We start from the raw sequence: 12624 nt of genomic DNA on the forward strand, positions 1-12624 counted from the left end.
TTTTGTTGTTTTTGATGAGGGAGGGATGACTAGGGGCGTGAGGGAGTGTGTGATTGCAGATACCTGCTCTTATTAGGGATTAAGCCTTTCTCCAACTCATTTCCAATCCTCACGGCCAGCCAGTGGCCCAGCTTGCCATCATACAGCGTATCAACCACTCGGAAGACCTCGCCCCTGGTGAAGGCCAGGCTCTGTGGCGTTTCCTTCTCACACTCAAAGTGGCTTCTTATAAAAAATGAATCCCCTCGGCCACAAGCCAGGATGTCTCTATACACTGAAAGACAAAAGGACTGTTTGCTGCATTTGGCTGTATCAGTCAGGCTTCTCCTTATCTCTAATGCCCTACCCTTACATTCTCACCATTCAGCGACCTCAGAGCACAGGCCTGTGGGAACCATGGTTCAGGGTGGAAGGATTGTTGATAATGGTTGCCCAACATAATTGATAGAATTGTGTTTATTGAATTGTACAAGTGAAAAATGTTGAATTGGCAAAACAAAACAAAAAAAAGGAAGGATGAAAAACTAACTTCATGAGTTGCTAATCTACTCTCTGAGGCAAGAAGGGAAGATATGATCATCTCCCACTTTACAGGTAAAAACAACAAGGCCTAAAAGGGCTAAGCAACTTTGAAAAGACTGATAAGTGCAAGCATGAGGCTGACCGCCATAGGGTAAGACATTCCCAGAAACTCCATAACAACTCCAGGCAGGTCTACTTTCAAATACGTCACGATCCAGAAAAGGATACGTCTTTATTCAGAAAAGCAGATATATTCCAAATTGACACAACTCGTGAAATTACTGAAGTGGTGCAGAGAAAAAGTTTTTATACAAAGTTTAATGGTTCCCAATTTTTTTCTACACGCCCGTGAACCATGGGGCATTTTGATTGTTTAATATCCAGATTTGCCTCTTCTGGTCCCAAGACACCTCTCTCATTCTCCTCCCCAACCCCATCCCACCTCCAAACCAAGTGAAATGACCAAACTTGCTCACCATCAGCTCGGCTCTGAGCTAAAAGGGTTACCACTTCACCTTTGGGGATTTCTAACAGGTAGAGAACGGCGTCCTCCCGAACCAGCCCTCTGAAATCCTGTGTGTTCACCTGATAGGAAGGACAAACAGAACAAAAAATGAGAAGTTTATAAGGAGGCGCCACTTGAGCTTTTTGCCTGTTTTCTTCAGGGCCCAGCCAGAGCAAATACAAAAACAGAAGCCTCAGTGACCCTATCAATCCACGCAGCACGCACCATGAGCCTGCCTGGCTGCAAGTTCTGTGTGCATCCACACCTTCCTGCCTCCCCACACTGCCCACCATCCCTGAGGGATATACCATTCCATCACGAGACAATGGATCAGATTAGAGTTCCTTTGGGTTGTGGCTGTCTCCCTCTTTTCCTTGAGTCTCCCACACACTTGGTTAGGCAGGTAATGTACAAGTGTGAAATAGACAACTGTAAGACAATAGGGAATGGTGGGTTCTCTGGCAAATAAATGTGCTGGCCCACCTGAAGCCATTTCTACTGTTTTTAAATTGGTTCAAATGAAAACCTGCAAATTAGAATTCTGATCAATTCCACCTTTCTCCCACAGCTTTGGTCACCTAAAAGGTGTATACATGTGCCTATGAAATTGAAGAACACTAGCCTTCCATGGCAGACCACTAGCCTAATATATAGCCTTATATAGTTAGGCTTCTGGCACACACCAATTTCTGGCAAGGAGCCCATACATTTGCTTCCCATGGACTGCTTAGGGGTCACTGTAAATAAGTTTTGGAAGATGAGTTAGAAAGCAAGTAAAATTGTGGCACACAGAAAAAGACATTTTGAAATCTTAACTTCTGTACCTTAAAAGCCATTTTAACACAGAGTAATTACAAACAAGTAAAATGCAAATATTGCCTTAAAGTACCTAATATTTTAGCAATATATTGCAGAAAAGAAAAGAGGTAGAATTCCTATGAAATACTTTCTTCAGTCATTTAGGGCTGTAGAATGCTTTCAGTCCTAAGGGTAATGCTCTATTACTTTAAGAAGTTATCATCAATTGGGCCTTAAGTTAGAAAAGCATGATGAAATGAAAATAGGCATCAGATGAAAACTTCTGTGTTGCTTTTAAACTAAAGTGAATTGCCAAAGCAGTCAAGTTGCCTTTTTCTCTGGAACGGTATTTAGCATTTAAGACAACTGTATTCCCACCTCTCCACCTCCTAATTAGGAAGCACTGCACTTTGCTGTCCAGTCCTTTCTTGTGTCATTTGTTTATCTACCTCTGTATCTCCGTATGGCCACATGTATGGTTTTATATGCCATTATATATATGCTTAGCAGCCCTGTTGCTAACCAAATGGTCAGCAGTTTGAATCCACCAGCTACTCCTTGGAAACCTTATGGGGCAGTTCTACTCTGTTCTGTAGGGTCACTATGGGTCGGGATCAACTTGATGGCAACAGGTTTGGTTTGGGTTTTTTTTATTTGTATGTGCTTAGGTCGGTGGTTTGCACTCAACTATTAACCAAAAGGTTGGCGGTTCGAACCTATTCAGCGGCGCCATGGAAGACCTGACAATCTGCTTCCATGATGATTATTGTCAAGAAAATCCTATGGTGTAGTTCTACTCTGCATACACGGGGGTCACGATGACTTGGAATAGACTTGACAGCAACATGTTTGGTTTTTGGTTTACATATGCATATGGACCCCCTGGGTGGTGCAAACAGTTAGTGCACTAAGCTGCTAACCAAAAAGTTGGTGCTCCCAGAGGTACCTCAGAAAAAAGGCCTGGCAGTCTACTTCTGAAAAATCAGCCACTGAAAACCCTATGGAGCATGGTTCTACTCTGACACACGTGGGGTCACCAGGAATGAGTCTACTCGACGGCAACTGACGGTGTATTTCTTTGTTCATTTAAATAAGACAAGGCCACAGGGCTGCAGGCAGGACCTGAAGGTCCTCTGTCCATCACCATGGCCACAAAAGACTGACCTTCAATCAAGCCAAAAATACAACAGCAAAAATTAAAGCACATGATGGATGCCAGTTTCTCTTTTTTGGGGTGGTGAAAATGTTCTGGAACCGGCCTGTAGTGACAGCTGCACAACACAGTGAATGTGATGAAAGCCACCCAATGGTATGCTTTATAATGAAGAAAATGGTATATTTTATGTCATGCATATTTTACCACAATGAGAAAAATAAATAAAATACTAAAGCACCCCTGGTTGCTACATTTTTTAAACCCACATGGTGTTAAACAAACTAGCCCTGGTGGTGCAGTGGCTAGGAGTCTGGTTGCTAACCAAAAAGTCAGCAGTTTGAGTCCACCAGCCAGCTGCTCCTTGGAAACCCTATGGGGCAGTTCTACTCTGTCCTCTAAGATGGCTGTGAGTCAGAATCAACTCGACGGCCACAGATTTGTTTTTCTTTTTTCCCACTCCATGAAGTTTCTGAAAGAGAAATGACAACTACACAAGATAAAAAATAAACAGAAATAGTCAAGCCAAGGACAAAAAACCTGAAAATACGTGCGCTTCTGTTACCGATGAGGCACTTAACGCGCTACAGCACAACACACCCAAAACAGAAAAAAGTGATTAGTATCTCTACGTGGTTCACCTCCTTTATGCACTTTGACCATGAACATGACCTCTGAAACAAATGAACGTAGAAAAGGCTAGGGTGGCACTTTTTATATATGAAGGTTAGGTTATACAGTCCTTTTCAATAAATATCCTCTTTCATTAGCTATCAAGCAGTCTACAGGGTACGGCCATGTCGGCTGTGGGCCCAAAGAGGATTTCTGTATCAGCCACAGCTTACGACTGTGTAACAGCTTCTCTGTCTCAGGAGATGAACTCAATCCTTTTTAGTTCCCTGTAGAACTGAGGCCTCCTTTTGTAATCAAGAGAAAACTTAATCACACCCAAGAATAAGGGCTGTCTACTTCCTGACGTCCACATTGGATTATCTGCAAAAGAAGCCAGTTCTCACCCCTCTGTCCTTGTTGCCAGGGTGATAAAACCATTTGCCATTGAGTCTCAAGCCAACTCATGGCGACCCCATATGCATCAGAGTAGAACTGTGATCCAATAGGATTTTCAAGGGCTAATTTTTCAGAAGTAGATTGTCAGGCCTTTCTTCCAAGGCACTTCTCGGTAGACTTGAACCTCCAACTTTTTGGTTATCAGTCGAGTGCATTAATCATTTACAATACCCAGGGACTCCAGTCAGGGTGATAACAGGAAATAAAACACTTTCTTAAGTATACATGTCAAGTACTGTTACTTGTTACTCATTGAAATGACTCTCCCTGTCCTTAACAACTTACAGAGAGGGGTGACTGTCAAATCCTCAGTGAATTCACTACTTTTCTTCATGGGAATTCAGAAAATCTTTTCCCTATACAGTACGAAAATATTTTATCCTCGGACCTTCATGAGCAAAGGCTTCCAAATTTCTAGTTAGCACCCTAAACTCTCTATACCTCCACTTCAAAAACAAACCACAGTTGGCATCGAGTTAACCTCAACTCAGGGAGACCCCATGTATGTCAGAGTAGAACTGTGCTCCATAGAGCTTTCAATGGCTGATTTTTCACAAACCACCACCAGGCTTGTCTTTGACTCTCCAACCTTTCGGTTAGCACCGAAGCACAAGAACTGTGCACCGCCCAGGGACTTTACAGCCCCTTATTGTTGTTGTTAGTTGCCACTGAGTTGATTCCAACTCATGGCAAGCCCAAATGTATGAAGTAGAATTGCTCCATAGGGTTTTCAAGACTTTGACCTTTCAAAAACAGATCACCAGGCCTATCTTCCAAGGCACCTCTGGATGGTTTCTAACTGCCAACCTTTCAGTTTGCAACTGAGCATGTTAACTATCTGCACCACCCAGCGACTCTAGTGCCCAGTACTAGCTCAGAAATACGCTTTTTGTTCTTTAGCATTAGCCCAAGAGAACACTGGTATGAGTTGGCACTTGGACGGGATTTTAATCTTCATCTTCGTGAGTGGCGTTTCCTGGAATAGTGTGGTCCACGAGGTTCATTCAGGTACAGCCAGTCATCCAGGATACTGGGCAGAGCCAAGCAGAGTTTAGGATTTCACTGGAAAGCTTCAGCAAAGCTCATGATCAAGGTCTGCCCTTCATCTGCTCCAGAAATGAAATCTGAACTACCGCAATCAGGCCATGAGCCAAGAAGGAAAAGGACCATCTGTTTTTCTATACTGCTGCTTGCTTCCTTGAAAACTCTACAGCTTTTTTCTCCCCTCTCCCTCTAACCTAGAAACTCTTAATGAACCCCCAAAGTTATTACATGTGAATTTTCCACTAACGTTAACAAGGAAAAAAAACATATACAAGAACTTCGTTTATAAAGCAAAAATCCCACCAAAGACAGTTTTCTAGAATTCTGTATTTCTGTAGTCATGAGGTGCTTGAAGTTCCTGATATTTATTCTGAAGCCAATGAAAAATATATTCTATGTATATCATTACCTCATAGCGACCCTACAGGACAGAGTAGAGCTGCCCCATAGAGTTTCCACGGAGCACCTGGCGGATGAGTCTGAATCGACTCGACGGCACTGGGTACTGGGTACTGGGTATGTATATCATAAAATGCTAAAGCTGAGTTACCATTGTTTAATTCTTTAAAACCAATAAATCATATCAATATATAGTAACTTTTAAAGTATCAATATTTGGTTAGTTAGAAACTACCTTTCCTAGGTAACTTTTGACGTCAATAACATAATAAACCCATTGCCATCAAGTAAATTCCAACTCAGAGTGACCCTGTAGGACACAGTAGAAACTGCCCCATAGGGTTTCCAAGGAGCACCTGGTAGACTCCAACTGCTGACCTTCTGGTTAGCAGCCATAGCCCTTAACCACTGTGTCACCAGGGTAACAAGCAGCAGCTGTTTGTTGTTTCCTGTGGGGAAAGAGAATGGACAGCTGCTTTCCTACCCTGTGCCAGAACTCTGCTAGCGGCCTTCTCAGTATTATCTATTTTCATCTTCTCAGCGTCACTGTGAGGCAAGTATTCTTATTGCCATTGAACAGACCCAGAAACCTGAGTCTCAGAGGTTTAGCCAAGGTCACACAACTAAGGAGAGCCTGGAACGAGGTTCAAATCGGAGGGTCTGGTGCTCACACCCGCCTTTGTTCTATTACAGCACACTGCCTTAAGAGTAACACTAGACAAAGGGAAGACTAAAAACCCAAGATTAGCAGGATCTTTTGAAAGATCTTTCTCCTTAGAGTCTCAGCTTTATTTTTTTTAATCAAACTAATAAAAATCTTTGTGAGGGTCTTCACCAGTTGCTGTCAACTCTGACTCATGGTCACCGCCAGATTTGCCAAAGTAGAACTGCACTCCATAGGGTTTTCAATGTCTGATTTTTCAGAAGTAGATCGCCAAGGCATTCTTCAGAGGTGCCTATGGGTGGACTTGAACCTCCAACCTTTAGGTCAGCAGCCAAGCATGCTGACCATTTGCACCATACAGGGACTCCTTGCAAGGGTCTTAAACACTATTAATTCCCAGACATGGGGATGGGCTTTAGGCTCCAGGGCTGAGAAGACAGAATCCATTTGAGAGAAAAAGAGACCTCAACGCTCAGCATTAACAAACCTCCAGCTGCTCTATTTTCCCAAGCAGGACCACATCCCCCATTACCCTTCCTTACTTGAGTAAGGATCCCCAGAAAACCTCACTCTTTCCATGTAACTTCTAGAAACAGGGCTAGGTGTTCCTTACCTTCAGGATCTGGTCTCCTTCTTCAAGGCCTTCCTGCTCTGCCGAGGTTCCCTCTTGAATGCCAGCGACAAATATTCCGACATCATTGCCACCAGCCAGCCGGAGACCCACGCTGTCTCCCTTCTTGAACCTCACCATTTTGGTATTAGGGCTGCCATGTTCAGTTTCAGAAAGGAAAGATGGGGGATATTTTTTGAAAGGGGAATGAAAATTAGCAGAGAAGAGATTTCATTTCTTCTGTCTATAGGGTGACTTGCAGTTTACTAAGCTCTGTCTCATTTTTCTCATGTAGTCTATGATTTTCTTCTCCTTGGGACTATGAAATTATTACAGTGAAACCTATGAAGCCAGAAGTCGACTAAACTGCCTTGTTTTTCTGGGTCTCGCAGGTTTTCTGCCCTTGATAGAGGGCAGTCACTGCTTTTCTATCATTCTCTACTCAGTGCAAAATATTTGAGTTTTCCTCCTCTGACAGGTTTCCACCTTACACAGCTTCCAGCGTTCACAGGTTTTTCTATAGTAGGCCTGCATTACTGGTGAAACCGTCAAAATGTAGAATGTTTACAAAAGCTCATTCATGATATTAAGCAAATAAAGGACAGAGTTAGGTTAAAACTGACACCATTTGACTCCCAGTTGAGGATTCTCTCAAAGGAAATCCTGGCAGTACCACAGGGCTCTTGTCAAATGGAGACACATCCTAGGTCCAGGGAAGCTGGATCCTATTCCTGGAGGCAGCTGCTCTCGAACACCACTGAGCCCAAGGTCTTGATCAGTCAAGTGCAGGGCCCTGTGTCACTCCTCCCCTCACATACACATACATCTTTGGGATCATCATGTCTCCACACCCCTTCAGAAGCACCATAGTTTAGCAATACTTCACCTATCTTGAATTTATCTGTTAAACACAAAATTCAGAATAACATTCTGGAAAAGTAGCCAGAGAAATAAGACAAGCAAGCCAAAGGAATATCACAAAGCTCACCCAGTTCCACATTTTACTTATCCTACAAATAATTTCTCTTACTCATAATAAACACTAGCACCAGGGGTTGCTTAAAGATGACTGATGATAAGCAAAATAACCATCTGTATGTAAAAATCACTATTCTTCTGGGTTTTAGCTAAAGAGATAGTGCCGTATCGGAAGGAAAAAAAGAAAATGAGAGAGAGACAAAGACTGAAATACATACCCATATATTGCTTCATCTTCGGGACTAGGACGATTGAAAATTCTCGGGGCTGGTTTTGGTTGAGGAGCTGTGGGTTAAACAACGTTTACCGATATCAAACCAGACTAATAGGAATTTGTTGGTTTGTTCTTAAATACAAAGATCACAAAATCCACAAAAATTGAAGTCTGTACCTTATGCTACATACATGTCATCACATGAAACAACAAAAACAAGGCTTTAAGGTAAAGTTTAATTTTGAGGCATTGTTATTGTTGTTATTAGGTGCCATCAAGTCGATTTTCGACTCAAAGCAACTCCATGTGACAGAGTAGAACTGCCCCACAGGGTTTTCTAGGCTGTAATCTTTACAGGAACAGGTCACCAGGTCTTTCTCCCATGGAGCATCTGCATGGGTTCAAATCACCAACCTTCCAGTTAGCAGATGAGTACTTAACTACTGTGCCACCAGGGCACCAGGGCTACTTTGAGCATTAGCAAGTGCCAATGGTTTTGCAAAATAAGAAAAATGAACCCCATCTGGAGCAAGGGAGAATGAAGAAAACCAAAGAAACAAGGGAAAGATTAATCCAAAGGACTAATGGACGACAACTACCACAGCCTCCACCAGACTGAGTCTGGCACGACTAGATGGTGCCCGGCTACCACCACCAACTCCTCTGACAGGGATCACAATAGAGGGTCCTGGACAGAGCTGGAGGAAAATATAGAACAAAATTCTAACTCACAAAAAAAGACCTACGGGTCTGACAGAGGCTGGAGAAACCTCGAGAATGTGGCCCCCATACGCCCTTTTAACTCAGTGCTGAAGTAACTCCTGAGGTTTACCCTTCAGCCAAAGATTAGACAGGCTCATAAAACAAAATGAGACTAAAGAGGCACACCAGCTCAGGGGCAAGGATGAGAAGACAGGAGGGGACAGAAAAGCTGGTAATGGGGAACCCAAGGTCCAGAAGGGAGAGAGTTGACATGTCGTGGGGTTGGCAACCAGTGTCACAAAACAATATGTGTATTAATTGTTTAATGAGAAACTGATTTGCTCTGTAAAGCTTCATCTAAAGTACAATAAAAAACAGGAAAAAAAGAAAAATGAACCTCTGAAATCCAAGATGTATAGTTATATGTACAAGAAGGTAGCATTTTTATAGCTTAAAAACCATATAATAAAACTATGGTTTTTCCATGGATCAATATTTATTTATGTCAAGTTATTATAATCTGTCTTGGAAGAAGTGCAACCAGAACGCTCCTTGGAAGCAAAGATAGTGAGACTACATTTCACATACTTTGGACACGTTATCAGGAGGGATCAATCCCTGGAGAAGGACATTATGCTTGGTAAAGTACACAGTCAGTGAAAAAGAGGAAGACCCTCAACGAGATGAACTGACACAGCGGCTACAACAATGGGCTTAGGCATAACAACAATTGTGAGGATGGTACAGGACTGGACAGTGTTTCATCCTGCTGTACCTAGGGTCACTATGAATCAGAATCGACTCAGCAGCACCTAACAACAACAACAACAACAGGAAGAGAGCAGGGTTAGAAGAATGGGATTGGGATCAAAGATGGGAGACAAAAAGGACCTCAACTCATCAAAGGTGACAGAATGTTACCAACATAACCAATTCTGTTTAAAAACTGAAAGAGCTGTTACATTCATTATATTTTCTCAACATTCAAAGAAAAAGAGAACAGGAGCCTCTTACACATATGGAAATGATTTTTTATAATTTCTCTCTCTGGCATTCCAGTCACCCTCTGGAATTATCGAGTATAAAATCCTGAAGACAGCTGTTGAAAATAAGCAGGATAAAGCCTCACCTGGCGGTTCCTCTTGGTGTCTGGGCTCCTTGCTGGTCTCTATCACGGCAGCTGCAATATCACCAGTAGACTTAAATGGAGTAGGTGTGGCTCCCATCCTGGACAATCTGCCAGATGTGTCCTCTCTTGAACTTAAGCAGACATGATGTTAATGTCTCATGATGTGACAGACTCACAAACGCATGTGTGTGCACACTAACAATGAGGTGTGTACAAAGAAAAACACAAATCATCTCACCTGGGCCTTTCCTTCAGCTTTTCGTTGGAGGAATGATAATCGTAATCAGAATACTGCTGTCTTCTCTCATCTGGAGAAAATGATCGGTTTGACTCTATTTCAGAGATGTCTGGTTTCAAAAAGAAGAAGACGTTTTAATAAATTCTTTAAGGGTTCCACTGAAATTATACTATTCTCCAGGTAAGAAACACGGGAAATGGGCAAGAGGTAGGCAGTAAATGAGCTGTAAGTTTAGTCTTCCCTCGAAAAAACTTGATAGTTTTAAGGAAAAGGGCTTTAATTCATAAAGAAGATACCAAATTCAGAATTGTATGTTTCCAGCAAAGCTGCTATTGAAGATTCGCAACCCAATTACTGGGATCATATATATATACTCATTTTTACCAAACAAACCAGTGCTTCTCAAACTTCCATGTGCATACAGACCATCTAGAAAAACTGTTAGAAAGCAGTGGCTCTGGGGTGGGGCCTGAGATTCTCCAGTTCTATCAAGTTACCAGATGACGTTGCTGGTCCAAGGACTGTACTTTTAGTAGCAATGAAATAAACCATAACCTCCTAGGTTCTGGAACTAGTTCATAGGACCCTTTTGCTTCCTGAACTGACTCAGAGTAGAGGATACACAGGTATAGTGACTGACAGAGAAGACTTTTGGTATATTGGAAATCAAAGTAAGTCTTAAGGATTTATAAAGAAAAATTTTTAAAAGGCAACAAAATTCAGTTTTAAAATGAAAACTTAACATTTCCTAAACATTTCTGCACAAAAGCAATATTAGATGGTTAAGAAGGAAATTATCACGACTATTTTTACAAGATTAATGTGTTATCCTATGTGTACTTCATATTCAAGCAATGAACGTAACTTTTTAAAAAGAGAAGAGGTAACATGGATCACTAAGCAGCGAATAGTACAATATCCAGTCATTCTGATCAATTCTTCATTTTTAGGATCTACCTATTGTGACTATCCTCCAAATCATTTTTTCTTTGCTATAAATACTAACAGCCACTTTTAAAAAAACAAAAACACAGAAGTACAAAACTGACCAAATAACAAATACATAAATGATCTTGTTGGTTCTTTAAGCCACTTGTACGGACATGTTTTGCTTCCAGTGGCCTAAGTCAGAGTCTACTAGGAGCTCACAAGTGCACCAGAATTTCCCATCAGAAACCTAATTTTAAAAGACACTTTAATAAGAAACTATCAACCGAGCACTTATCTTTTACCACTAATGTTTAAAATGGAGGGTTTCCTCCGATAGCAAAAAGGCAGACCTCCCCGGGAGCCCATTCAAAGTGTGACAACCAGTAACTGTTGACTGCTGGCCTGATATGAACTCCTACAGAAGGTTCCCCTACAGTGAACTCAGGAAGTGGGTCACCTAAATGGAGACTGCTCCCCCAGCCACCACAGGGCCACTGGGGCTCTGAAACAAGACAAGACAGATCTCTCAGAAATCCTTCTGGGAAGTGCCAGCCCCACCTCCTCTGAAATGGAGGATAGTCTGCCTGTGCTTCCCCTGAATGCAGCTCACATATAAGCAGCCCTCACAGAGCAGGGAAGGAAGCCTCGAACAAAATTGGAGAGCAACACCCAGCTCCCGGGGGGCTTGCTGGTTGTCGGTTTACTGACTAAAACCATAGTTGCAGAAACAAAGAGAAGGGAGTAATAACCAGAAAGAGAGGACTGCACTCACTGGCGGACAGATACATGATATCTCACCTGAGTGGTGATGCCCCTGCAGGTGGACAGACTGACCACAATGTGTTCTCCGATGTGTTTGGGAGAGACTGAAAGCTGAAGAGACCTAAAACTTTCAAATCCTAATTAAACCAGGGAGGAAGAAGGAGCTAATAGAGAGTAAAAGGAAAGGATGAACACTCTGCCTGCCTACTTTTTTTTTTTTTTTTTACATAAAGTAGTGTGGGCAAAAACCCAAAATACTGGGGGAAACTGAGAAAGTTAACATCCTCAAAAATTCCATTGTCCCAATAACAAAAAACAAAATCACAAGACACACAAAGAACAGAATAATGATGGGCCAACCAAATGAACATGACGAAGGGAATGAAAGTGCATCTAGCGATGACCAAAAAATTGCAAAAATGGAAGTATATAATACAACAACACTAAACATAATTAAAGGACCAAGGGAAAACACTGACAAAGAGCAAAAGAAATAAGGAAAACAACGCAAGAACAAAATGAGGATCTAAAACAAGAGATATTGCAACAGAATGGAATAACTGAAATGAGAAACACAACAGAAGGACTTATCAACAGATTTAATCAGGCAGAAGAAAGAATCAGCAAATTAGAGGATAAGATAGTTAAAATTACGGATGCTGAAGAGCAACAAGGACAGAGGCTCAAGAAGGCCGAACACAGTTTAATAGAATTACGGGACAATAACAAGAGACCTAATATATGCGCCATGGAATTCCAGAAGGAAATGAGAGAAAGGGACAGAAAGAATATTTGAAGAAATAATGACAGAAAATATTCCCAATCTAATGAAGAACATGAACCTACAAATCGAGGAAACTCGAAGAATCCCAAGCAGAATAAACTCAAAGAGATCTACACCAAGACAC

The 12624-nt window shown here is 41.9% G+C and overlaps 1 protein-coding gene across 3 annotated transcripts in view; it reads right to left on the minus strand.

Moving 5' to 3' along the window:
• The window catches only part of TJP2 (tight junction protein 2), a 119006-nt gene that overhangs the window by 17080 nt on the left and 89302 nt on the right, over window positions 1-12624 (minus strand). For all 3 annotated transcript variants that reach the window (XM_064291246.1, XM_010587537.3, XM_010587536.3), the window contains exons 8-13: window positions 10025-10133; window positions 9787-9917; window positions 7960-8026; window positions 6767-6917; window positions 999-1107; window positions 64-274 (exon numbers count right to left, since the gene is read on the minus strand). In XM_064291246.1, the coding sequence (XP_064147316.1) occupies window positions 64-274; window positions 999-1107; window positions 6767-6917; window positions 7960-8026; window positions 9787-9917; window positions 10025-10133 (778 nt within the window). The remainder of the gene's footprint in view (window positions 1-63; window positions 275-998; window positions 1108-6766; window positions 6918-7959; window positions 8027-9786; window positions 9918-10024; window positions 10134-12624) is intronic.

Source organism: Loxodonta africana, chromosome 9 (assembly GCF_030014295.1).
Source record: "Loxodonta africana isolate mLoxAfr1 chromosome 9, mLoxAfr1.hap2, whole genome shotgun sequence".
NCBI classification, from domain to species: Eukaryota; Metazoa; Chordata; class Mammalia; order Proboscidea; family Elephantidae; genus Loxodonta; species Loxodonta africana.